General features: G+C 35.9%; 2 protein-coding genes across 3 annotated transcripts; both read left to right on the plus strand.

The window, feature by feature from the left end:
- The first annotated feature begins 1,001 nt into the window (after positions 1-1,001).
- Positions 1,002-5,726, plus strand: LOC129309186 (protein PHOX1-like). Of its 2 annotated transcripts, none has more exons than XM_054950596.1 (3): positions 1,002-3,954; positions 4,036-4,274; positions 4,635-5,283. In XM_054950596.1, exons 1-2 carry the CDS (start codon positions 1,917-1,919, stop codon positions 4,182-4,184), a joined length of 2,187 nt encoding a protein of 728 aa, XP_054806571.1. In that variant the 5' UTR covers positions 1,002-1,916; the 3' UTR covers positions 4,185-4,274; positions 4,635-5,283. The 2 variants fall into 2 exon arrangements, with proteins under 2 accessions (XP_054806571.1, XP_054806570.1); XM_054950595.1 differs by lacking the exon at positions 4,635-5,283 and adding an exon at positions 5,292-5,726 and having other exon boundaries at positions 1,004-3,954.
- A 7,607-nt stretch (positions 5,727-13,333) lies between these two features.
- LOC129308714 (probable anion transporter 6, chloroplastic) lies at positions 13,334-26,931 on the plus strand. Its single transcript, XM_054950042.1, has 15 exons — positions 13,334-13,848; positions 14,176-14,321; positions 16,483-16,582; positions 16,829-16,881; positions 17,554-17,628; positions 17,708-17,788; positions 17,911-17,972; positions 18,687-18,754; positions 19,305-19,420; positions 23,651-23,687; positions 24,294-24,389; positions 24,712-24,853; positions 24,948-25,000; positions 26,297-26,383; positions 26,468-26,931. The coding sequence occupies exons 1-15, from the start codon at positions 13,480-13,482 to the stop codon at positions 26,567-26,569; spliced, it is 1,587 nt and encodes a 528-aa protein (XP_054806017.1). The 5' UTR covers positions 13,334-13,479; the 3' UTR covers positions 26,570-26,931.
- The last annotated feature ends 546 nt before the right edge of the window (positions 26,932-27,477 follow it).

The raw sequence follows: 27,477 nt of genomic DNA on the forward strand, positions 1-27,477 counted from the left end.
TAGTTTGGAAATCATATCAAGACGTATAAAAGGTGATGGTTAAACGAAGTCGTTATTTTCAACTAATTTGGCGGAAAAATCCAATCACTCCCTTTATGAAAACCCTAATCATCATGCCTCCATATAGGATTGCACAAAGGACTGATCCGATTAAATTTCAGCCTAACCCAAAGTTTAATCTTTTTTCATAAAAAGGACCAAGTTAAACAATTCATAGTCTAATCTAATCCTAGTATAACCTGAAACTGAATAGGACTAGACTAGTCCATAAAAGTAAGAGACTGGTCCTGCTCTTGTCCAGCACCACACTTTTTTTTTTCCTTTTTCATATAGAGAGATAGCAATTTATTTCAACATAATAAACTTAATTAACATAATAAAATCATTTATAGTCATAAAATTTATCACAACAACAATAATTATAAATCCATAACAATATCCAACAACAACAAAAAGTATTTCAATTACAACACAAATGGTTAAAGTTAAATAACCTTCAATAACATTAAACAACCTTCAACATGTCTGAAGTCCATAACACCAAATTAATAACAAATTTTACTAATAAAAGTAAAAGACTGAAACTGGTCAATGTTAAAATTTTACTCAATATTTATGACTTTATAAATATCAAACACAAAAAAAGTAATTATTATTACAATTAACTTATTATAATAATAATTAATAAATTAATTATAAGTATATTAAATAAATTTACAGGTCTAAATTAAATTAAGTAGTCCAGATATTTAGTTTCATATACAATTTAATTAAAAGGAAGAGCCTAATTTTTTTAATACTAAAAGATTAATTTTTATTTGTATCGAATAAGGTTTGAGTTGTCTCATGTTACACCGAATTGGACCGGACTAAAAAGACTTTTGTACAGCCTTAATTTCATGAATCATGAATGATTATTCTCTCTCTCACTCCCCACTATCGTCTGAGCGAAACAACTCAGAAACAACGCAGAAACATTAAAAACACTTCCAAATGCATGGATTTGGCATCTGGGTGAGTCACGTTTGCTGATTAGTCTCGTCACACTTGGCAGTTTTTCCACAGGCAAATTGGAATCGTCGGACTTATGGGACCCACCATCTCTCTCGTTTTGTTTTTCTCAACTGGGGAATATTTTGCATTTCGGGAAATTCAGATTTCCAAGTTATGACATTATCCGAGTTGTCTCTGCTTTTGTGGCGTTCACGGCAAGGTTTTGGGAAGCCTTCAAACCTTGTGCTTTGCGAAAGGTCTAAAGCATAACGTGGTCCGTGTTTCTTCCGTCTCTCATTTCCCTCCGGATATTCTAGCTCTCTCGTCGTTTCTGGGGTCTTCTGGTAAGATTTGAAGCTTCTCTAGTCATCCGGATAAGTTTCTCTTTCTTATCAAGTTTTCGAATCTTTTATTTCTTGTTCTGGTAAAAGCAGAGGGGGATCTTTGGTTTGTTTGTGGATCTCTCTCCGTTTTTCTTTGAATTTGAGCTGGGATCTGTATAAGCCAAGGGCAACTTCTCATAGGCAGTGTGTAAATCTCTGACTTTCAACCATTGTCGATCAGAGGGCAACCTTATCAACCAATTTCAAGAGGGGGACTTTGAGGTTATTTTCATAAACCTGCAACCAGAAATTTAAGATTTTGTTCTTCAACTTGAGTATAGGGTTCTGCTCTATCAAGCTGCTCAGCTTGGCTTCATATTCTTATACCGTTTTATTGTTGAGTTGATCAAATTGTTGACTTGGGTGTATTGTATCAAGCTGACAGGGTTATTTGAAGTTATTAACCTGTAGTCTTCGCGTATAAGGTCTTCTCTATTGATTTACATTGATTATCTGTTGGGTGCACGTAGTTTATTTAGAAAAGTAGCCATTGGCTTTTTCTTGTTTTAGTTTCCTTGCTGTGTGATTTCGGGGTTCAAAATGGGGAAGAAAAAGGAACAAGTGGGAGATAAATCAAGCGAGGATGGTGGGAGTCAAAGCAAAGTTGGAGATAGTAGCCCCAAAGCATATGACAAGGATACTATGGTGTTCATATCCATGGCTCAAGATTTAAAGGATGAGGGGAACAAGCTATTCCAAAAGAGGGACCATGAAGGGGCCTTGATAAAATATGAGAAAGCTCTCAAGTTGCTTCCAAAGAATCATATAGATGTGTCGTATCTACGGAGTAACATGGCAGCATGCTACATGCAGATGGGACTTGGTGAGTACTCCAGGGCAATTGATGAATGCAATTTAGCCCTTGAGGCTACACCAAAATACAGTAAGGCACTGTTGAAGAGGGCAAGGTGCTATGAAGGTTTAAATAGACCGGATTTAGCTTTGACAGATGTTAGTACCGTTTTGAAGATGGAACCAAATAATATCATGGCATTGGAGATCTCTGAAAGGGTTAAACAAACACTTGAGGAGAAAGGATTGAGAGTGAATGATACAGTGATCGAGTTGCCTCCAGATTATGTTGAACCTTCTTATGCTTTAATTCCAGAAAAAGTGGTGAAAGAGAAGATACGCAAAAAGAAGAGCAACAAAGTTGAGGTGAATGCTGTGGATAATAAAACTGTAGTAAAACAAGCTGAGGAGAAATTGGAAGAGAAGAAGGTTGAGGACAATATTGAGAAGGCTGGGAGGAAATCTAAAAGGAAGGCGAAGGAAAAAATTGATGAGAAGAAGGCCGATGTTAAGGAGGTTGTGGAGGAAACAATTAATGGTAGAAGAGATGATATGCTGAAGAAAACAGCAAAACTTGTTTTTGGTGAGGACATAAGATGGGCTGAGTTGCCAATTAATTGCAGCCTTTTGCAGCTAAGAGAAGTTATCTGTGACCGCTTCCCAAGCCTAGGAGCAGTTCTTGTCAAGTATAGAGACCAAGAAGGTGATTTGGTCACAATCACTTCTGATTCTGAATTAAGATGGGCTGAAACTTCAGCAGGATCACAAGGTTCAATCCGGCTATACATTGTAGAAGCTACTCCTGAGCAGGATCCATTCTTCGAGAAAATTAATAAAATGGAGGTGCAAAAGCCTCCTGTTAGTAAAGCACCTGAGAATCGTTGTGTTTTGAAAGAAAACGAAGTGATAAACTCATCTTGCATCGAGGATTGGACAATCCGGTTTGCCCAGCTATTCAAGAACCATGTTGGATTCGAATCTGACAGATATTTGAATTTTCATGAACTTGGGATGAAGCTCTATTCTGAGGCTATGGAGGAGACTGTTACAAGTGAAGAAGCACAAGGTTTATTTGACATGGCAGGAGATAAGTTCCAAGAGATGACAGCGCTAGCACTGTTCAGCTGGGGAAATGTTCACATGTCTAGGGCAAGGAAGAAAGTGTATTTCACTGAAGATTCTTCTAAGAAGCATCTGTATGAACAAATCGAAAGTGCATATGACTGGGCACAGAATGAATATAAAAAGGCAGCAGAAAAATATGAAGCTGCCATTCAAATAAAATCAGATTTTTATGAAGGCTTTCTGGCGCTGGGGCAGCAACAATTTGAGCGAGCAAAACTTTCTTGGTATTATAATGGAATCAGCAGTGGTGCTGATTCAGCGACATGGCCTTCTGCTCATGTTCTTCAGCTTTACAGCAATGCTGAAGATAATATGGAAAAAGGAATGCAATTATGGGAACAGTCAGAGGAGCATCGCTTGATTGAAGCCTCCAAATCCAAGGATATCAAATTACTTTTGCATGAGATGGGATTGGATGGCATGTTGAAAAATATATCGGCGGATGAAATTGCTGCACAGGCTGCAAATATGAGATCTCAGATAAATCTGCTGTGGAGTACCATGCTATATGAGCGTTCAATTGTGGAATTCAAAGTAGGGTTACCAGAATGGCATGAATCTCTGGAAGTAGCTGTCAAGAAGTTTAAACTTGCTGGAGCTTCTCCAACAGATATGGCCGTGATGTTGAAGAACCACTGTTCAAATAATAGTGCTGCAGATGGTACACACTCGTGCTAATAAATATAAAAAATTGTAGCTGAATAGATGTATATGCTATATATACTGACATATTAACTTACAGGTCTAGAGTTCAAAATGGATGAAATAGTACAAGCATGGAATGGGATGTATGAAGCTAAAAAGTGGCAGCATGGAGTTCCTTCCTTTCGCTTGGAAACCTTATTTAGGAGGCGAGTTTCAAAACTTTATCGTGCCTTGGAGCTTGTGTGAATAGCTTCTTGTGCAACTTGATGGAGAACAACAGAGCCAATACTTCCTTATATTTCCCCTTCGCTTGTAATGCCATTTCTACAGCTAAAGGTAGTTGAGGACCACCACACTGATAAAATCTGCTGTTTCTTGATTTTAGTTGTGACTTTGATTCTTCATTTTAACACAATAATATTCATGATTTGTCATCTAATATTGCGTTTCTGTTAATGAGAATTTGTTACTTGAGAAAGGTTTCTTATGTTTGAGCACAAGTAAGAAGCTGTGGCTTTTGACATTTCCCTTAAAGAATTTTTTTTCAGCATATATTTATAATCCATTTCCTATAAAGATTAATTACGAAGATGATTGTGTTGCACATGCAGTTGGTACGATAATGCATTGCATTAAGAAGTGTGTTTAGTTAAATTTTCATTCTTGATCACAATGTCATATATAAATATATGGCAGATAATGTCAGTGACTACCTCATCCCAAAAACATGCATAGCCGTCCATTCATCGTGCTGTTCTGATTTGGGCAAGTGTACAGAAAATTGAGTGCAATTTGGTCCTTGATCAGAATGCACCTGGGTGGAGCATACATCGCATAGGTTTTCACAAAACCATTTTCCATTATTAGGTTCTGCGTGGATTGATTCAAAAATGACTGCTGATTATCATTAGGTTTGCAGAACCTAATTTTCATTACTTCCTGGATTCTTCTATTGTGATTCACTTCTGAGTTGGAGAGTGGTATTAGCTTCCTACATTTGATAACTATGGCTAACAATAGTTTGACCATGTACAACTACTGAGAAACTGGGAAATTCTATGATTATCATTGTACATGGCTCAGTTTCAGCAGTTAGCAGAGGGACTAATAATCACATGTTGCATTTGTTTCATGGACATATTAATTATAGCTTTGGACCTTCGTATCTAAAGCACTTTGAAATTGCTTCGAGTCCATGCCATTCAATACTGTGCTCAGCAACCTTTAGTTATTTTCGTGATTGTTTACATATACATTTTTGTTCCTGTATTTTCTTTACTTTTTTTGCTCGTAAAATATACAAGACTGTAGCTTACCCTCTTTAAACACAACCTTGGCTCACCTGTTTTGCAGGTCTTTCTTTCCACTTGAAGTGTCTGAACTCAACAATGTACTTCGTGGAAGCCACTATTCATTTTCATTGTGCTTGGACGTTCTATGACCACAAAGGTCTTTATGACTTCCTTTACTATACACCTTGGGAAGGTGGAGTTGCAGCAATTTTTGTTTTTTAAATTCAATTCCAGCCTTGAACACATTGACTTGCTTTGATTATAGTTTTCTAGGGGGCGGGGGGGTAGGATATTAAATTTGTAACAGAAACCGATGGAAAGTTATGTAGTGTAACTTGTTCCATTTGCAACTGTTCACTCTTGAGTGAATATTGCTAGGTGTAATTTCCTTTTAGTAGACTATTGAATTTACGGAATGCAACTTATTTTACTGCTAAATGTCAAAGAAATGTAAAACAAAAAAGCTGCAGGTTTCTATTCTGATATGCTGTTAATACTCTCCTTTGTCCATTTTTTAGGACCCTGCAAGAATAACAAAATTTAGAGCTATGTAGTTTGAAGAAAATGAGATGTTTGAAGTAATTGGAAATTTAAATGATTAGGATGTATAGGAAATTTGAAATTATAAAGGAGTTGTAATAAAAAAATGGATTTGAATCAAATTGAGATCTTTATTAATCCAAACGCACCATAAATGTTAAAGCAGATCAGAGGCACAAAAGAATAATGGGCTTTCGAAGGGCTTCTTATAGAGCTATGTGGTTTATCTTCATTGAAGTTAAAAGAATCCATCCCGAAGGATTCCCAAGAATGGACTCTGCAAAATTATGTTGTTTCATAACTCACGGCAAGTTGATACCAAAAAAAAAAAAAATTGTTGTCCGCTAGCCAAAGTCACCTCTCTTGTGTACTTCCTGCTGGAGAATCTTAGGCCAACATATTATAAAGTCACAGACTTTGAGCCACCTGGATTTTCAGATATGACCATTTTCTTTATTCATCCCAAACACGCAAGGTTTATTTTTGGAAAAGCCGATCAATATGTGCAAATGAAAGGTGTCGTTGCTGATATTCAAAAATTCCTGTACCTTTTCAAGAATGTTTTTGTTGAGATCTTACATCGATTTAGACTTCTTAAATGGAACAACTCTTCTAATTAATTTCAGCACCTTTGCTTTGCAAGAGTTTGTTATTACTTATTAAGGTGATATCAAAATTATCATGTAATATTTGGTGAGCCAATAAATCGGTGTATCTATTTACTTTTTATAAATATAGTCAAAAGTAATCATTTAATTTTTTATGGGAGATATTTGATTTTCCTAATAATCACTAATAGGAGATGGCTTCCAGAGTAATTATATTCAATAAGTGACATTTAGCTTCATATTTTATTCATAAAATTTGTTGTTTTACATTTTTTTTAGTTTTATCCATTCAATCAATTAAGATGTACGTGTCTGTAGGTGAAGGGCCGGTTCAAAATTTATTTTGTCAGAAAGCTATTGTGAAAAAATTGATTTAAAAACTTGATTAGTTTTAAAAAAAAAAAAGATGAACAAATATTGTTAATTATTTTCCTATTTTCACTTAGATAAACATTTTTGACATTTACATCATCCTATTAAAAAATTGTCTTTAGAGCATCTCAAATGGTGACTGTCACAATGCTAATATTTTCTCGTACAAGCATGGAGTAAATCTAGTGAAATAATATTTTAATTAATCCAATTTATTCACTATGAAATTATTGTTCCATTGTAATAACTGTAAGGCTTCCCATACAATTACTTCTTTCATTCAAAAATATAAAATATTTTTAAAAAGTTGATGTTCAAAAATATAAAATATTTTTAGTCTTTTTTGATGTAATTATTACTTTTTTTTTCAAAAGTATCCCTATTAATGAATGTCTTTATATTTATTGTAAAGTGTTTAATAAAGGTAAATATGAAAAAATAAGGTTAGTTTAAAAGTAAGTAACTATTTTATTGAAAGGTGTGATTTATTCAAAAATGTTTTATCTTTTTGAATGAAAAGAGTACATGAAAGTTTGTGTAAAATATAGTTTGTATGATCTAAGTAATTTTTTTTTCAAATTTGTATTTTCTGAAGTATAGTTTTTTTTTTTTTGGTCAAGGAAGTATATCTTAGTCGTCAACAGTCGCTTTTGTCTTAAAAATAGTTTACAAATTGAAGCTGCATTCTGCACCGCTACAAGCAAAATGGTTATGAGGCTGAAAACTATGCATGGATGAGGATGATAGTGCTCCCTCCTGTATTTATTATAAAACACTTTTAATTATTTTAAATATATTAAAAAATTAATTCTTTATATCATAAAAAAGTTAGATGCATTTTCATTTTTACTGTTAATTTTAAATAATAATATAACTATATTAAATATCTCTACATTAATTAAAAAGAAATAAAATTAAAAAAAATTTAATTATTATAAAATGCTTTATATTTTATATCAAAATTATTTTTGAAAGATATCTTATAAATATAACCAGAGGAAACTTCCACAAATGTGGGGACGTTTTGGTGAGGTTGCCATGATAGATGTTGGTTCGGGCTTCTTTGTGGTGCAATTTGAGAACCTGTAGGATTATGAGTCTGCTCTTACAGGTGGTCTGTGGTTGTTGTTTGATCACTACTTGGCTATGCAACCATGGAAGGAGGATTTTGAGCCTGAGGAAGAGAAGATCACGAAAATAGCAGCTTGGATTTGGATCACTAACTGACCACTCGACTACTATAATAAAGGAATTTTTTATGTGTTGGGATCCCAAGTAGGAAGAGTTCTGAAGGTAGATATGACCATGATGCATTGGAAAAAGGGGCGATTTACACGAATGTGTGTCGAACTGGACCTTAATGCTCCATTGCGACCTATTATTCTGATTAATAGGAAAGAAAAAAGGATACAATATGAGAGTATACATCTTATATGCTTGAGATGCGGAACATATAGGCATGATGCTGAACACTGTTAATCGAAAACGCAGGAATCTAAGAATGGAGGATCAAACTCTGACAATAAGGAAAAGCTGATGGGTAAGGAGGTAGCTTAGTATGTTGATAATTCATCCACTGTGCGGGAAGGATTAGAAGGTGAAGAAGAAGTACAAGAATTTGAGGTGCACTATGACTCGTGGATGCTGGTACAACGCCGTCATTAGTTTCGACGAGGTGGCTGGTCAGAGAATCAAGGAAATATTCCTAGGTGTGATTTTAGGGGAAAATATCAGAATGGGGGGCTGAAATCTCGCTACTCAATTTTGGAAAATATTGAGGCAGATACGGCGGAGAATAACATGCAGATGCAAGAGAGAATAATGTGGAGAATTAGGCGACATGTGATCCATTAAAAGATATTACAAATAAAAGGAATTTGACCAGGTCCAAGCTGGAGGGGCGAACACATAGAATGGCATCTTTTAATGAGCTAAAGCACAATACTGGGCCAAATAAATTTGGAAAAACAATTAGATCAAAACAATCATATGGGGCCAATGGAAAAGGGGACAATAATGGGCTGAGTAGAAGGAATATAGAGAATGGGCTAGAATTTTTGAACATTGAGTCTGCAATGCATGAGTTAACACAAGCTAAGATTAGATTGGACTATAAAAGCACTAGCAACTTGAACATACACACAGCACAGGGGGATTCAGATATGAACCAAGAAGGGACTGATGAGATGGGTTATGAGTATGAGCGACAAATTGATGATGATAATGATGAACTGGACAAAGACTCTATGAGAATTGATGACAACCCTATTGACCCAGGTGATTCGCTCCAATCCTTTATCCACAGACTCGAATGAATAGGATATGGCTGATTTGGTGGCTAATGATGCTAATGGTATGAAGTCCTAACTGGCCCATTTGAGTTTCGTTAAAAAAAAATTATGGATAGTACAAATAAATTCAATATTTTACTATGGAACATTTGTGGTATTGGAGGACATGGTTTTCCAAATTTGATTTCAGAGCTACATAAGAGATATAAGTTTAGTTCCTTAGTTCTCCTGGAGCCAGGACATGATAGCTCTAAAGCTCAATTCATTGCATGTAAGATTGGTCTCACAAATTTTGATTGTGTTGAGGCAAATGGTCATAGTGGTGGCATTTGGTGTTTTTGGGGAGAGGGAGTTGATTTTAAGTAAAGTTGAAACATGATCAAGTACTGCATGGTTGTTTCAATGAGGGTAATAGAGAATAATGGGACTTATTTATAATGTATGGTAGTCCGAATTATGCAAGACACTACATGCTATGGCAAATTTTACGTCAAATAGAAGGAGATAGGGGACAAAGATGGTGTATTGGTGGTGATTTTAATGCTACTTTGTGTGAAGATGAGTTTTTCCTTGTCTTCATCACCTTCAAGAATTGATAGTATGTTCAAAAAATGGTTTGAGGAAGCTAAGGTGATTGACTTAGGGTACCAAGGACCTAAGTATACATGGGGCAATGGGAGATCTCGAAGTCAAATTGATAGAGTTTGTGCTAATACTTTATAGTTCGAACATTTTCTTGAAGCTTCTGTTATTCATCTTCCTAAGATGAAGTCTAATCATTTCCCTCTATTCTTAAAGCTATGGAATGGCACTAACATTGGTAAGAAGGTAAGAGACTTTTGCTTTTTCGCTCCCTGGGTGACTCATAATGATTTCAATGATCTGATGAAAAGCTTGTGTAGTATCACCTCAGGATGGGAAGAGAATGTTGCAAGGTTTGTTTCAAACATTTAGATTGGAACATTAATGTCTTTGGAAATATTAATAAACAAAAATTTGAGTTACTGCATAAACTTAAGGCATCAATCAATGTTTGCAAGCTGATCCAAACTTGTTAATATTGGAGGAAGAACAGCATGCTATTTAGCGCAATTTAGAGAGTATCTTAATTCAAGAGGAAATTATGTGGCTACAGAGATCAAGATGTAACTTGTATACTCAGGGTGATAAAAATACAAAATTTTTTCATACTATGACAAATTGTCGAAAGAAGAGAAAGAATATCGAAGCTTTGAAAGGAGATGATGGTGAGTGGATCTATGATAAAGCTTTATTAAAAAAGATGGGGACTAAGTACTTCACTAGTCTTTATTCTGATGACTCTCACACTCAAAGTAACATTATTTTTGAACAAAGTTATCCATCGGTAGATCAGGATGACCTAGAATGGCTGGGAAAAGATGTTTCTCAACAAGAAGTCAAAATGCTATTTTTTCTATACCTCTCAAAGCTCCAAGACCTGATGGTTTAAATCCTCTTTTTTTTTCAAAATCAGTGGAGTGTGGTTGGTATATCAATGTTCAATCTCGTGCAGCAGATTTTCCAAAATCCTGAGTCCACGGATAGCATCAATGACACGACTATTATGCTCATTCCAAAAATTGATGTTCCTATATCTATAAAGGATTTTCAACCCATCAGCCTATGCAATGTGGTGTATAAAGTGATGACTAAAATTCTTGCAATAAGACTGAAAGGAATCATGGATAAGGTTGTGGATCCTAATCAATGTAGTTTTGTTCCTGGAAGGCAGAGTACGGATAATATTATAGTGGCTCAGGAAATTATACACTCTTTTCACAAGTGCAAGGGAAAACGTGGCTTCATGGCTTTAAAGATCAATCTAGAAAAAGTTTATGATAGGGTGAAAAGGAGCTTTGTTCTCAGATGTCTTGAAGAAATGAACCTCCCTACTAGCTTTATTGATTTGATATCTAATTGTCTCTCTACAGCTAAAATGCAAGTGTTATGGAATGGGGAAAAGGGGGAGAAATTCTCTCTTTTACAGGGTCTAAGACAAGGTGATCTTATTTATCCATACCTGTTTGTCCTAGTAATGGAGAAGTTAGGTCATATGATTCAAGGGGAGGTAAATAATGAGAATTGGATGCTGTTCAAATTATGAAGAAATGGGGTTGGCATTTCTTATCTCTTCTTTGCTGATGACTTGCTACTCTTCGCAGAAGCTAGTATGGATCAAGCTGGCATAATAAAGGCTTTGTCTAGATGATTTTTGCTCTATTTCTAGAGAAAAGGTAAATAACTCTAAATCCAAAATCTTCTTCTCTGAGAATGTAAGGCGGATGCAAGTAGCTGAACTTAGTAAGTTTCTAAACTTTACACCCACCTTTGATTTAGGTAGATACTTAGGTGTTCCTTTGCACCATAAAAGAGTTACTAAGACTACCTATCAAAATATTCTTAAGAGAATGGACAATCGCCTAGCCTCTTGGAAAGCTCATTCTCTATCCTTGGCGGCTTGACATATGCTAGTATCATCTATTATTGCGACTATTCCTTCTTATTCTATGCAACCTACACCATTACCTGCTCATACTTGTAAAGAGATTGATAAAAAATGTCAAAGATTTATATGGGGAGGCTCTAACTAGTGGAGAAAGTTACATCTTGTGGCTTGGAAGGATGTGTGCATGAGAAAAGATAAAGGGGGTCTGGGTTTGAGACATGCCTACAGACAAAACAAAGCTTTTTTGATGAAGTTGGGATGGGGCTTAGTTTATCGTAGAGATGCTCTATGGGTGCAATTTATGAGAGAGAAATACAAGTGTGGTGAAGACGTTATCCTTAAGGTTGAAGTGCGTAGAAGTGTGTCAAGTGATTGGAAAGGTATTCTTGATGCTTGGACTGACACTACTAAAGGTATTGTTTGGTAGGTTGGTAAGGGAAATAGAATACAATTCTAGAAAGATAGTTGGTTGCCACACCATGATTCTCTCCTAAATTATGTTATCAAGCAGGTCCCGGAAGAGATTTCTGATGACTTGGTTGAGAAATATTTCTCTTCAACTGGTGCTTGGCTTAGGGATAAGTTTGAGGAGTATCTACTCGATATGATTCTGAGAGAAATTTATCGCATCAGGGGAAATCAAAGAAATGATAGGCCACGATGGAGGTGGTCTAACAACGGCGAATTCACTATGAAGTCAGCCTATCAAAGTCTCTGCCTAAATACTAATGGAATGCAAATTAGTATTTGGAGGAGAGTGTGGAAAGCGCCAATTTCCCAGCATAACAGAACCTTCTTTTGGTTGAGCGCGAGGGGCAACTTATGACAAACTCATTTTGTGTTAATAGAGGTATATCATTTGATGATAAGTGTTCTTTGTGCTCTTCCCATACAGAGACTATTATGCATGTCCTTTAAGATTGTAGTTTTGCAACAAATTGTTGGGTTAGATTGGTTTTGGTGGAGATGAAAGCAGCATTTGATTCTTTTAATAATATTGTGGAATGGATTGATTGGAATCTGGCTCAAGGGCTCATATTAAAGGGCTGTCGATGGGATATTTGGTTTGCGATTCTTTGCTGATAGTTATGGATTAGTAGGAACTTAAGAGTCTTTCAACAAAAGAAGTGTGGGGTTGGGAGGTGTTGGCTCAAGTGCAAGCGTTGGTGTCTTGGTCAAATTCTGAACCCTATCTACTAAGATGGAAAGAGATAGAGTACGATGGAGAGCACAGGAAATAGAAGTTGTTAAATTCAATACAGATGGTGCAAGTGGACAGGATGGTGCTGTCACTGGATGTAGGGGTGTTGCTAGAGACCACACAGGGCGTTTTCTTAATGGGTTTATCTATCATATTGGGCATGGGAGCAATTTGAATGCTGAATTATGAGGTGTCACATAGGCACTTAAAAGAGCTTGGGACATGGGTTGGAGAAGGATAGGATGGAGACGGATTGCATGGAGGCTATCAAGACGCTACAGAATGATGAACAACCGGAATATCCTGATTGTGACCTCATTGTAGAGATCCAGAGCATGAGACAATGAGATTGGACTGTTGATTTGACTTGGTGCAACCGAGAAGCCAACTCCATTGTAGATTCATTAGCGAAGGAGGCTTTGAAGTAGATGGGTGACGTGATCTTCTTCACATCTCCTCCTGATTTTATCTCTGATAATTTAATCTCGAATGTTAGATTTTAGTTTTTAGTTTTTTTTTTCTTTTCCTTCATCGGAAAAAAAAAATATATAACGGGAGGAAATAAAATATTAAATTAAAATACTCCCATTTCGTCTGAGCCACAAATGAGCTCCTGCGTGGCGAATTCAGGTTCTCTTTTGGTGAGCAGGGCAACCGAAAGCACCCTTGGATTTTTCTTCACCCAGAAACAAAATCAGACTCTCTTTCGTTTACTTATGCCAGTTTTAGTCTGCGCGTCTCCTTAGAATTTTGAGTTGTCAACCAAAAAAATGGCCAAAGTTACACTCAGAACAGATCATTCGTGCTTCCTTTCGCACAATCGAGTTTGCAAAACCTCTCTTCGACGCAGCCAGTTGCACCGTTTGTCTTCACAGCACGGCCTAAAGTTCAGAATTTTGTCCAGCTCTCAACAAAATGTCGAAGAAAGTGATAGAATTGCCGCCAAGGTTCTCACTGGACTTCGGGTCGACGAAGTGGAGCAGAAAGCTTCTGTTTTGGATTCGGAGCGTCCTTCGGGAGCTCAAAATGTGTCTGCCGTGACTTCTGATGGCCATTGGCCACCTTGGAAGAATCTTCCCCAACGATATAAGCTCATCGGTACGACGTCCCTGGCATTCGTTATCTGCAACATGGATAAGGTTATCACTCTTTTGTAGTTCTGTTTTATAATTCCGCAAGTAAGTTTTATAGTTAATTAGCAGGCAACTAGAAGCTTTGCTTTGCTGGTTGCTATGACACTCGTTTACATCTATCTTTTCTTAAAAGCACAAGCTAAATTTTGTGAACTCCATTCTCATTGATCTTTCCCCATAGTTCCTTAGTTTAATTTGCTGGAAATGTGAGTTGCTGGCCTTCCCCTTTATTATGGGTTAACTGGAATTATCATATGTAGGTTACAGAAGAGTGCTCATTTGTCATTTGTTTATGGGGTCTGGCTTTTATTGATCAGTTACTTGATTGGGCAGGTGAACTTGAGTGTCGCTATAATCCCAATGTCTCATCAATTTGGGTGGAATTCATCAGTGGCCGGATTGGTTCAATCATCATTCTTCTGGGGTTATGCATTGAGTCAATTGCCTGGGGGTTGGTTAGCCAAAATATTTGGTGGGAGGTTAGTTTCCAGAAGCAAGAACAGCCTTTTCTTCTTTCCCTTTGGAGCTGGGTTGCAACTTGTTTGTATATACGGATAAATAAAAACTTGTGGGCCTAGGCCCAACTCATGATCCTACACGAGCATAGAGTTCGGTGTCTTATGTCAACGCACTGAACTAGCGTTGTGCTTCACCAGTCAGAATATTGAATACTTTTCAGATCCAAAATCCTCTGCTGTGTTGACAATGATAGGGCTTAATGAAATTGTAAAAATTAATTATAAACTCAAGAAATAGATGGTGCTCAATTGAGGGTTATACGTGGCTTACTTACACTACAATCAACTTAGGATGCACTATATGTGGAGCTTGTGAGACATAACATAATCTACATAAAAGTTGTAAATTATGGATTGGAATTTTCGATGTGCTATGATGATATATACGAATGAAAGAATATGTCTTGGACAGGGATAACATCTGATTCTATGAATTTGGATTCTGGACGCCAATGTCAGACATAATTCTGTCAGCCTTGTGTGTCAAACACTGAGAAGGTACCTATGTGAGAAATTGGGCTAGATGATAGAACATTAGTGAAAATGTGAGTATGTTTTTAGAATTAGGGTTTCATATAGTTAAAAAGAAGATTGAGCCTATAAAGTATAGCAGATGAAATTCAAGTTGATCTAATTCCAGAAATAGTTCGCAGAGAACAGAATCAAGATAAAGAGAACCATTAGAAGAAACTTGCTATTGATGTTCCAGAATGGAATCTTGAAATCTAATGTGGAAAATTTCATATAATTCTTCAAGAAAAATAAAGCACTTCCCCCCCTTTTATGGTTTTGAGACAAAATAAATGAGAATGATTTAATGACCATTTTATTCATTCTGAAAGCACAACAACAAGCTTTATCCCACTAAGAGGGATGGGTTACATGGATTGCACGATGCCATTGTACTCTATCATCAACTAAGCTTAGGAATATTGTAAACTAAAAGGTCGTATTCAATAACTTCTATAAGTGTTCTCTTTGGTCCTCATCTACGCCTCTTTACTAGGCTCAAGATTATCCTTTTTACTCTCCTTACTAGTGCCTCCTGCGACCTTCTTTGTACATATTCAAACTATCTTAAATAATTTTCTACTATTTTTCTCTCAATAGATGTCACACTCACTTTTTCTTGTATATACTTATTTTGGATTTTATCTCTTCTTGTATTCATCCACATTCATTTCAACATTTTCATCTCTACTACTCCAACTTTTTGCTCCTATTGTCCTTTTAAAGCGGAACATTCACTATCAAATAGCATAGTTGGTCTTATAGCAGTTTGATAAAACTTATTTGTAAGTTTATTAAGTACATTTTGATCACAAATAACTCCTTTAACGTTTCTCCAATTAAACCACCCATCTTGTATCTTATATACAACATCTTCATTAATTTCTATATCATGTTGAATAACAGCTCCCAAATATCTTAACTTTTTCACTTAAAGTATAATTTGATCTCTCAATCTCACTTTCAAGTTACTACTAACTGACTTCTTATTAAAATTACAATACAAATATTTTGTCTTACTCCTACTCAGACAAAAACCCTTTGACTCTAAGGTCCTCTTTCATAACTCCAATTTGCAGTTAATCTTTTCTTTTGTCTTCATAATAAAAACTATATCATCTACAAAAAACATGCATTTGGAGATTTTTTTTTCTTGAATATTTTTAGTCAAAACATCTAGAATCAGGTCAAACAAATAAGAGCTCAAAGATAATCTCTTATATAGTCCAATCCTTATACGAAAGTCCTTTGTTTCACCGTTAGACGTTTTGATACTAATTGTTGCCCCCCGTACTTATCTTGTATGGTTCTAATATAGGCAACCCAGACTCTTTTCTTTTCTCATTCTAAAAGCATGATTGTTGAAATAAGGAAACTGCTTAGTACTGTTTCTGCAAAGATCTACTTGGTAAACTGGATACTCAATAGATGACAATCTTACGTCAGTTGTTAGAAAATTCTATTCTTATTATCATGACAAAGTAAGCAAACTTTGAAAACTATCTAGGTAATTTGATATAAAATTTCTGCCCAGGAATTTAGATGAAGTTTCAAAACTTCAGTTGAGTCTCTAGGTTTATGATGTTATACTTCTACCTTCTTTTTGTTTCAGAAAAGTTCTCAAGCTTGGGGTATTAGCCTGGTCAATTGCTACGGCTCTTGTTCCTATTGTTGCTGGATATATGCCTGGATTAGTCCTTTCAAGAATTTTGGTTAGTAGGTTTAATTCTTTACCCTTTTTACCTGATATTCAAGTGTCAATATATGTTCATGGATCCTTGATTAATTTTGCAAAAGGTCTTGGCTTCATTAAATTTATTTTTCCATTTGGCTTTCTATTTACTACGGTTAGGGTCTGTTTATTGATTCTTTCTGGGGGTTAATTGTTGTTTAACATATTTCTTGCACATATTATTCTTTCTCAATTACTAATTGTTTTCATTTCATTTCATTTATAGGTTGGGATAGGAGAAGGCGTTTCGCCATCAGCAGCCACTGATCTAATTGCTAGGCATGTTTATATGTATTCATTCTTAAGCAATGTGCATTTTGGTTTATATTGATGATTTAGGTTGATTAGTGCTCCCTTTATTTGATTTATAATTTTTGGTCTGCTTCATTCTCTATTCTGCATTCCGTTATAACTTCCCTTGTACTGCAACTTTTGAAATATAATTATTTATTGGACTAGAGAAACCCTTGTGAAAAAGGAGAATTTTCCATTGGAGGTGTTAGTTGGAAGCAGAATATCAAGAAATATAGGACACTATGAAGAATTCTTTGAAGCTTGATGAGTAGTTTCAACCAGTTTACTCCCTTTTCCACCACAGCCCCTCCCCAAAGAAAAATCTACTTTAATATTTCCTGCTAAGCGAGCATTGATTTGGCACTATTAAGGGTATACTATACCAAATAGAAGCCCTTGTGCAAACTCTGATTCAAGATAATGAGAAAATTTGTGATTCTCATGATTTGGAAATATAAAACTTCTCTGTAAAATAGTAGGTTGCTGCATTTGCAAACTATTTTTTCAGTATATTTTCTTTTTTCCACCTCTTCACAATCTTGGCAATTGATCTTTTAAGTTTATAGAAATAGGGGTGGTTTTGACAGAAATTTGATTTTATTTTGCATTATTTAACATCTCCCCCATCTAATTTGTTTTATTCATTATGAGTTGCAGGACAATACCATTGGAGGAGCGCTCACGGGCTGTAGCATTTGTATTTGGTGGCTTGAGTGTAGGAAGTGTTATGGGGTTTGTATTTATAGCATGTAGTCTAATGTTGAAAAGTAAAAAACTTGTAATTCTCCTTTAACACATTATTAGCTATCAGGCTTCTTTTGGCTCCTCCCCTTATCCAACATTTTGGCTGGGAATCAGTATTCTACATATTTGGACTTTTAGGGATTTCTTGGTAAGTGGAAAAGATTAATTACTTAATTACTTGTATGGTTTTCATTGCATCAGTTGGTTTAACGTAGTAAAGTTCTTCTGTTAATGAAAAATTGATGTGTGTTATTGCCATAAATTTCAAAGGTTTTGGGGGTTTCAATTTCTTGAAGAAAGAGACACAGACTTAGTGGCTGAATCTAATTCATGTGAGCACTTAATCTGTTTACCTCTTTATCTGCTTTATCAATCTTCTGCCAAGTAGCGGCCTATGAATTAACTCATGATCCAACTACCTTTCTAATTGAAGAATCAAGTTCTTTAATGCTAAATGCCAAGGGATGCTGGAGTTAGATTTTGATTAAGCTAATGTCCTAATTATCATCCAATCTGTATTTTTATTTTTTGTTTTTAATCCATGGACTTGGAAATTTCTTTCAAACTCGTTCTTACTGACTTCCTACTGATGTGAATTTGTCTTAGTATATGCATCACTTTTGCTTTCTCCTCCAATACCGTTGCTTGTAACAACAGTTAATCTATCACCTGCGCAAACTTATCTACTGTTGCTGCTAATTTTGTCTCACAGTATGGCCTTCACTAGGACTTCAGTGTTCCCTATAGGCTGTAGAATTGGCTCATCTAAGTTTCATTTATAATTGTTCTGAATCATTCCATCCTACACTGTTCTACTGTACCATTGTCTCCATTAAATTGATCAGTATATAATTGGACTTATCATTCTATACTTTAGTAATCATATTCTTCATGGGCTATGTTTGAAGGGTAGCCTGTAGGCCACTTGTTCATTATTGTTTGTAGAAAAATTTCTTTTGCTTTAGTGTCCAATTCTTGCTTTCATCCTATGTTTACTTATGGTTTAACTGTTGGTTTTTCACTTCTTTTGTCTTTGATCATCTCAGTGGCCTGCAGTGTTACCCCACCACCTTCATGGAATGACTCTCTAGAAAAATTTAGTGACTCTTGGAAGGTATGGATCAATAATTTTTTGACATGCATATTTGGATTTAATTGTTGTGCCTTCTCAGAGAGGAAATGACATATTAATGCTGCTTATGGGCTTCGATTCTGACATGTTAGTGTTGTTCAATTATTTGATTGATAACAACTAGGGACCCTTTTACTTTGCCCTTTATTACTGAGTTAAAAAAAAAAAAATCTTAAACTGCAGAACAGCAGTTGTTTTTAATCCAGATATATTTTATTGGTTTTACTTTTTGCCTTTACAAAAAATTCTGTTCTGGTAAAGTCCTTCACTGCTTGAATGAGTATTACCATACTTACCGTGGAAGGCTTTTCTTCTGAAGTCAAGCTGATATGACAACATTATTCAATTATCTCATTGAAACTTGAGACAGTTTTACTTTTTACTTTAATTACTAATTACTGAGTGAGGGGGGAAAAATCTTTCTTAAACTGCAGAACAGCAGTTATTTTTTTGTGGTGTAATCCTTCCTTTCTTGAATGGGTACTTTTATCCAAATTAGACCTTTGCTTCATTTTTATGCTTTCTACTGTAGGATGTACCATGGAGCACTTTTTTTCGAAGTTCAGCTGTATGGGCTATGATATATGTTCACTTCTGTGGTAGCTGGGGTCACTACACTTGTCTATCATGGCTTCCCACATATTTTAGGTACCTTGTTGACATCTACTGCTTTAACTCTCTCTACCTGTTTCCTATGTCTCAGAATTACTGTCAATAGTTGTTAGAGAGATATTGGAGATTTTCCGCAATAAGTATTTGATTTATTTATATTCTTTTTTACTTTTTTTTTTCTTTTTATCTTAAAATTGATCATTGATATCTTTCATTTTCAGGAGCTTTGCTGAATATCTTTAATATAGTAATAATCAATATAAGAAGTTGGAATTGCATATTCTTTACCTAAGTTATGTAAATGAGTAAGCTACTTGATGGCATTTTGTATTTTACATCTTAAAACTTGCAGGGCTTTGCAATTGAGTCCTGTTGCTTTTAATAAGTGTTGGTTATTTAATCATTTTTTAATTTCCTTTTCATTTGTTTTAAATTTTGAATGGATAATAAGGTGACTTGGTGAATAATAAATGATGAAAAATGCTATGGAATCTACTTCTCTCAATTAGGAGTTCCTGTAGCTGTCCTCTGTATATTTTTAATGATAAAGTTTTTTTTTTTAATTTAATTTTTAGGTTCCTCCTTTTCTTAGACTGCACCGATTTCAGCTTAGTATTGATTTTTTGTTAAAACTCCGCCTATTTTTATAGCCGGTCCCAAGCCCGGGTAAAGGAGGAGGGTTGTGTTAGGCCATCAACAGCCAATGTAAAAATTTGTTGAATCTATCATGAACATGGATAATAGACGTTATAATGTTAATGCTAGGTCGTTGCCCGTAAGTAACGCGCTGCATGGCTCGAGTACATTGATAAGTGAGTTAGAGCCGCAGCATCGGCGCCCGGATGTAGTGTTAAATGAGCAAGGGCTACCGCGTCATTCTGGACGCACGCGGCTAAAGAAGTTAGTCCATAAGAGCAAAATTAGATTTGGTACTTGGAATGTTGGGACATTAAATTGTAAATCTGTAGAGGTTGTAGGGGTTATGATTCAAAGGAAAATCAATATCCTTTGCTTGCAAGAAACAAAATGGCGTGGAGAAGAAGCTAAGGATATTCAAGGTTTCAAACTTTGGTATACAGGAAAAGTAAGTGCACGCAATGGAGTAGGCATCATTATAGATAAGGAGTGGAAGAAGAACGTTGTAGAAGTTAGCAGAATTGGAGATAGAATTATTTCTTTAAAAATGATAATTGGACGTGAGACTGTTAATATTGTTAGCGCTTATGCGCCGCAAGTCGGGACAGAAGCCAGTCTTAAGGAATTATTTTGGGAGGATCTGGAGGGGTTGATTCGACACATACCACAGAGTGAAAAGATTTTTATTGGAGGAGACTTTAATGGGCATGTCGGGAGGGAAGCTGGTCAGTATGCGAGGGTGCATGGTGGTTTTGGTTTTGGAGAGCTAAACAATGAAGGACAAACTCTTCTTGATTTCTCATTGGCGTATGATTTTAAGATTGCCAACACTTGTTTCAAGAAGAGAGATGAGCATCTCATCACTTACAAAAGTGGAGCCTCAAGGTCGCAGATTGATTTTCTTTTGGTTAGGAACACAGATAGAAAACTTTGTAAAAATTGTAAGGTGATCCTCGGAGATGCTGTAACGACACAACATAGGGTCCTAGTCCTTGATGTGTGTATTATGAGTAAAATCCAAAAACGTCGACAAGTAGTAACACCAAGGATTAGGTGGTGGCAATTAAAAGGTGAGAAGCAAGATATTTTCAAGCGAAATCTTTTGGATAAAGGAATTTGGGATTCTCAAGGAAGTGCTAACATCATATGGGAGAATATGGCTAAAAAGATACGGGAGGTTGCAAAAGTAGTTTTGGGAGAATCGAAAGGTTCTGGTCCGAGAGATAAGGAGTCTTGGTGGTGGAATAATAGTGTACAGGACAAAATCAAGTATAAGAAGAACTGTTTTAAAGCCATACATTTGTGTAACAATGAGGAAAATTGGGAGAGGTACCGTATGGCTAAGAAGGAAACTAAGAGAGCTGTGGGTGAAGCTCGTTCTAAAGCTTTTGAAGAATTTTATAAGAACCTTAAGACGAAGGAAGGAGAGCAAAATATTTATAAGATTGCCAAGAGTAGGGAAAGAAAATCAAGAGATCTAGAACAGGTAAGGTGTATTAAGGATGAAGAGGGAAGAATTTTAGTTATAGATGATGAAATTAAAAATAGATGGGAGATTTATTTTTCTAAACTTTTCAATGATGGAGAGGATTCATCTAGTAACTTGGAGGATTTAGTAACTGGTGAAGGAGAACAAAATTTGTCATTCTATCGAAAAATACGTGATAAGGAGGTAAAGGAAGCTCTTAAGAAAATGACAAATGGTAGAGCCAACGGACCTGATTGTATATCTATCAAAGCATGGAAATGTTTAGGTGAAGAAGGGGTGAGATGGTTAACTAAGTTATTTAATATGATTTTACGGTCCAAGAAAATGCCTGATGAGTGGAGGAGAAGTACATTAATTCCTATTTATAAAAATAAAGGAGATATTCAGAATTGTACTAACTAAAGAGGGATTAAACTCATGAGCCACACAATGAAATTGTGGGAGAAAGTAATTGAGCACAGGTTGAGATTGGAGACAAGTATTTCTGAGAATCAATTTGGTTTTATGCCAGGTAGATCAACTACAGAGGCGATTTATCTACTAAGGGGATTAATGGAAAAGTATCGTTGTAAAGATAAAGATCTACACATGGTTTTTATTGATTTGGAAAAAGCTTATGACCGTATACCAAGAGAAGTGCTTTGGAAAGCGTTGGAAAAAAAGGGAGTACGGATTGCTTATATTAAAGCCATACAAGATATGTATGAGGGGGTAAAAACTAGTATAAGAACACCTAGTGGTCAAACAAAAAATTTTCCTATAAAGATTGGACTACATCAGGGATCATCTCTGAGTCCTTATTTGTTCAACTTGATTTTAAATGTTTTGACGGAACATATTCAAGAGGAAATCCCGAAATGTATGTTCTTCGCGGATGATATAGTTCTTATAGCAGAGACAAGAGAAGAGGTTAATTGCAAACTTGAGTTATGGAGGAGGACATTGGAGTCGAAAGGTTTTCGTCTGAGTAGAAGTAAGACGGAATATTTATATTGTAAATTTGGTAAAGGACTATTCGAAAATAATTTGGAAATGAAATTGGGAGATCAAATTATACCTCAAGTGGAAAAGTTTAGATATTTGGGGGCCATTATTCAAAATGATGGCGAAATCAGTGGAGATATTTCACATAGAATTCAAGCTGGGTGGTTTAATTGGAGAAAAGCTAAAGGAGTTATTTGTGACCGTAAGGTGCCTAATAAACTTAAAGGAAAGTTTTATCGTACTGCTATCAGACCGGCAATGTTATATAGTAGTGAATGCTGGGCTCTAACGGGACAGCAAGAGCATAAAGTTGGAGTAGCAGAGATGAGAATGTTACGATGGATGTGCGGACATACACGTAAAGATAAAATTCGAAATGAGCACATACGTGAAAAAGTGAGGGTGGCACCTATTGAGGAAAAAATGGTAGAAAATCGATTGAGATGGTTTGGGCATGTACAAAGAAGACCAAGGGAGGCACCAGTGAGAAGAGTGGAACATATAACTTTGAGTCCGATTAAGAGAGGTAGAGGAAGGCCTAAGAGAACACTCTTGGAAGTTGTTGAACGTGATCTCTTAATTAATAATATTTCTAAAAGCTTGATAAATGATAGAGCACAATGGCGTCTTGCAATCCATGTAGCCGACCCCACCTAGTGGGATAAAGGCTTGTTGTTGTTGTTGTTATTGATTTTTTGTTAAAAACTCCATGTGAAAGAAGTGTTAAGTTGACAATCACTGTGGTGCTTTGATGGGGCTGTGATATAAAATGCGTCAGTTCCAAACTGCTTTCTAGTTGCACTGCTAATCGTTGTTGCCTTGGCAAGAGCTGGAACTACCTGTTTGTGCCTACTTGGCTCCCCCCACCCAAGGGCCTTGGGAAAGGTCTAATGTATGCTTGAAGATATGGCACTGATCCAAATAACTGACAAACACTTTTAAGCTTAATTTTGTTTTTATTTGTTTGCCATTTCTTTTGCTTAGTAATTAATGAAGAAAGAATCCTTCTAGAGATTTTACATTTTATGGTTTAAAACATGATCATCGTTTTCACACATAAATTTTATAATTTTAAACTGGTGCAGAGCGTTTTAGTTCTATTTTTTTCGACTTTTCCTCCATGGAAGTTTTAATTCTACTATCTATATGTGATGCAGTGAGGAGCTGAATCTAAACCTTACCGAAGCTGCATGGGTAAGACTGATTGGAATTTTTATTTTTCTCTCTGCCAACACAATCACCTCAAGCATTCACGAAGAAAAAAATTCAGTTTTTATTCTTGGGATTTGATTCTGTTGGTATACAGTTTGAAATAGGTAAATCAAATTTGAAATAGAGATCAAAGAAGATCATGATTCTGTTGGTATACAGTTTGAAATGTGAAAAGTTCAATTGAAACTATGTTTATTTGTACTGCTTAGATGGCTGCCGTTTAATAATGCCCTTGGCAGAAAACTGCCAGTTTGATGACGAAGTGGTGAGGAGAGAGAGGGGGGGAGGAAGGGAGAGAGCACAAGAGGCACTTCCTGAGCTATATCTAGCCATCAGAGATATAATTAGCGTTTTAGAGGTTAATGATCTACCTGTAAAAGACAATTTAGGGAGCTAAAGATTATAGAATTACGAAACATATCAGAAGGCAGGCTAGTTTATGTTAAACAAATGCCGTAATGAGAATTCAATCTTAATAGTGTTGCAGTTGTAACATAGTTATTTCCCATCATTAGGGACATAATTTTCCATTTGGTACCATTGTTTATCACTTGGTTTCCAACAATTTTGAGTTCTTGATCATTTCAGGTGTCTATTCTTCCACCATTAGCTTCAATATTTGTGACTAATGCTGCAGCTCAGTTAGCTGACAATTTGATTTCTAGAGGAGTTGAAACTACAACGGTATGAGAGGGATTACAAGATTATTAGTTTACTTCTTGTTTATCTTCTAAAACTTCGATAGTTGATTGGTATAGAACTAGAAATCACATTTCTCATATCAATATATTTCCTCAATATATGCTTGACAGCATAAATTTAACAGAAGTGCAATTTCATTTATTGTGGAGAAATTACTTAGCTTTGGCCATACTGACCAAGCACTTCTCAATAGCATTTGTTGTGACTTATTACTTGATTTGCAGACATGTCAGCGACAACTTAGTAGTATTTAGATTTTGACTTCAATAATAATTTCCTGGCTGTCTGAATTTCTAAATAAAAGGTTCGAAAGATCTGCCAATCAATTGCATTTTTGTCTCCTGCAATCTGCATGACTCTGTCCTCACTGGATCTAGGGTTACCACCTTGGGAGATTGTGGGCATTCTAACGGTTGGCCTAGCCCTCTCAAGCTTTGCCTTGTCAGGTACCCAAGAATCCTGCAAATTTATTTCATATAACTAGTCTGATCGTCTCTCTCCGTTTAGTTTTGGACTGTTTAAATATGTGCGCTTATGCAGGACTTTATTGTACCCATCAAGACATGTCACCTGAATATGCGAGTATTCTTCTGGTATGTCCGTACACTTCTTCATCTCTTGTACCAAAAAATTAATGGATATGAGATGGTGCTTTCAGTGAATGATCCCTATTCCTAAAAATAAATATCTTTTCTGGCAATGCTATCTCAAGTTCTTATACTCATTAGTCTACGCGCATCCATCCTTATTCTTGAATTGTTAGCAAGATGCTGCCCTGTAAATTTTTTTTTTTTTTAACTAGAGACCATATGCTGTCAAGAGACGCGATATGATTCTCTTCCTTTTTAAAATTGCCTTCTCTAGGTTCTCATATTACTTGAGGGTACTTTCGTTTGACAATGGAAAAGAAGATGGGGAAGGAAAAGTTTTTTTAATTATTATGTACTTGATATTATTACTGAACTGTTATATCTTTTTTAATGCTTTTAAAAGTAGGGACACAAACGTAACTTTTCATCAAATTACTTTTAGTCAGTTCATTCTCCTTTTCATTTCATGTATCAAACATCTCCTAACATCCTTCATATGGTGGAAAGGAATGTTTTGGGGGGGGTGGCATCGTAGGTTGGTGGGGTGTGGAATGACACTTTGTCCCTACTTTAAGAAGTAATGAAAACGTATCACGTAATCATGAAAACACAACAAATTTCCCTCCTTTGTGAAGCATATCAAACGATTTAGCTACGAATTGATTGTCTGTAGCAGCTGCACGGTGCAATGGTGAGAGAAAGATGGGCTGTGGAGCCCACCCATGCCCATCAAAATTTTCCCCCCACATTGCAACACCGTGCAGCTCCTGCAGGGAAGCAACATCTGTTTTAGCTAACTACATGAAGGCCTTGGTAGTGATGGTTTGTAACTACCTGTTAGATGAAGTTTTGCTCCAATTGCAAGATTGAGGGGTTTATATATATGTATATGTATTTTGAATATAGCCATTTGACTGGGTCAAATGTGAGCATCGTTGGGCCCAATTAGAGATAGCTCTCCAAGGGCGTTTTATGCATTCACACAAACTCGTATTTAAGCAACTATAACCTCTTCCACTAGGACCAACACCTATTGGTGGTGTCTACTTTTTCCAGCTGACAACGTTCCACTTCAACTCTTCTACTTTCAGTTATAGGCCAACCATAACATAATTAGTTTCAAACCTGGGATCAATTAACAGCAACCCCTTGAAAGGTTTTGGCATATGCATGTTGCTACATCTAAACTACTGCGTACTACTAAAGATTAATTCATTCTTTTCATTAGTAAAATAACTGAACATTTGGTTTGAGATTAATATCTGATTTCCTTAATCATTCCTTTTGTCTGTTCCTCAGGGTATCACTAACACTGTTGGGGCAATACCTGGAATTGTGGGTGTGGCCCTCACTGGTTATCTTTTAGATTCAACTCATTCATGGAGTGTGAGTCTCCCCTCACTAGATTTTTTTTCCCCTTACTGTGTTGTGTTAATATATTCTGTGTTTGATCTAAAGTTCATCTTGTAGATATCACTATTTGCGCCATCAATCTTCTTCTACTTGACTGGCACGTTAATATGGTTGGTGTTTGCCAGCAGTAAGCCTCAGAATTTTTCAGAGCAAGAATGATACTTCTTTCATTCTTTCATAGTTCTGAATACAGCTTCAGAAATAGAGCAAATCTCAATCTTCCCTGAGCTTTTGGCAATGGAGAAGGCGTATATTGCTTTTTGTACAAATGGGTCATCTGATTTTCGTCCAGTAGAAATGGCGGAAAAGGGAAATGGCATTAATATATATATATAGGTGTATTTTTTTTTCCCTTGGTGAATGATTTTTTTTTCCCCGGCTTTAAGCTTGTAGCAGCATTTGAATAGATGAATGATGACGATGATTTGGCCACCAAATCTTGTGTTAGGTGTTGCAAATCTCTGGAAAGTCAAAGATATATTGTGATTTTCTTATCAATGTTAGGTGTTATTCTTCATCAACCGGGCTTTCCATTTGGTGTGTTTTAGGTTTCAAGGTTGATGAAATAAATAAATATTTATTTATATATTAATAGGAAATTACGAGTGGAACGCCGTAGCTTAGGGTAGACGTTAGATTCTGTGTACGTACGTTAAGCCAGTGACAAACTGGCAATAACAGAGGGACATGTGAAAAGGTTTCGCTAAACGGCCCTTCTTTTCTTTTTCTTCTTCTTCTTCTTTTTGAAGGGTGGGAATCTGATGCGGCCAAATTGAATTTATTTATGTTTCTCTTTTTAATGAATTTGATTAATTAAACACAAGTTGCTTTTGCGTTTTGATGCAAGAGCAATGTCGTTTGGTTCATAGTCCAAAACATGCTCTTACTTGAGTGGTTTTGAGGGAGTGTATTAAAACGATTATATGAAATATAATTTCAATCAACACTAAGAAATTGAAAGTAAAACTTCCTATTACATAATTATCATATAATTAGACAGGTTTACAAATCAAAGAGACTTAATTAAACACAAGTTGCTTTTGCGTTTTGATGCAAGAGAAATGTGG

The sequence above is a fragment of the Prosopis cineraria genome, unplaced genomic scaffold (assembly GCF_029017545.1).
Source record: "Prosopis cineraria cultivar Desert tree isolate PC_DT_omini unplaced genomic scaffold, ASM2901754v1 PC4, whole genome shotgun sequence".
In the NCBI taxonomy this organism is placed as follows: Eukaryota; Viridiplantae; Streptophyta; class Magnoliopsida; order Fabales; family Fabaceae; genus Prosopis; species Prosopis cineraria.

Coding starts and splice junctions, on each gene's coding strand:
- LOC129309186 (XM_054950596.1), top strand. CDS start 1,917: ATGGGGAAGAAAAAGGAACAAGTGGGAGATAAATCAAGCGAGGATGGT. Junction 3,955..4,035: donor AAATAATAGTGCTGCAGATG/GTACACACTCGT, acceptor ATTAACTTACAG/GTCTAGAGTTCAAAATGGAT.
- LOC129308714 (XM_054950042.1), top strand. CDS start 13,480: ATGGCCAAAGTTACACTCAGAACAGATCATTCGTGCTTCCTTTCGCAC. Junction 17,973..18,686: donor AGTGGCTGAATCTAATTCAT/GTGAGCACTTAA, acceptor TGATCATCTCAG/TGGCCTGCAGTGTTACCCCA. Junction 23,688..24,293: donor ACCTTACCGAAGCTGCATGG/GTAAGACTGATT, acceptor TGATCATTTCAG/GTGTCTATTCTTCCACCATT.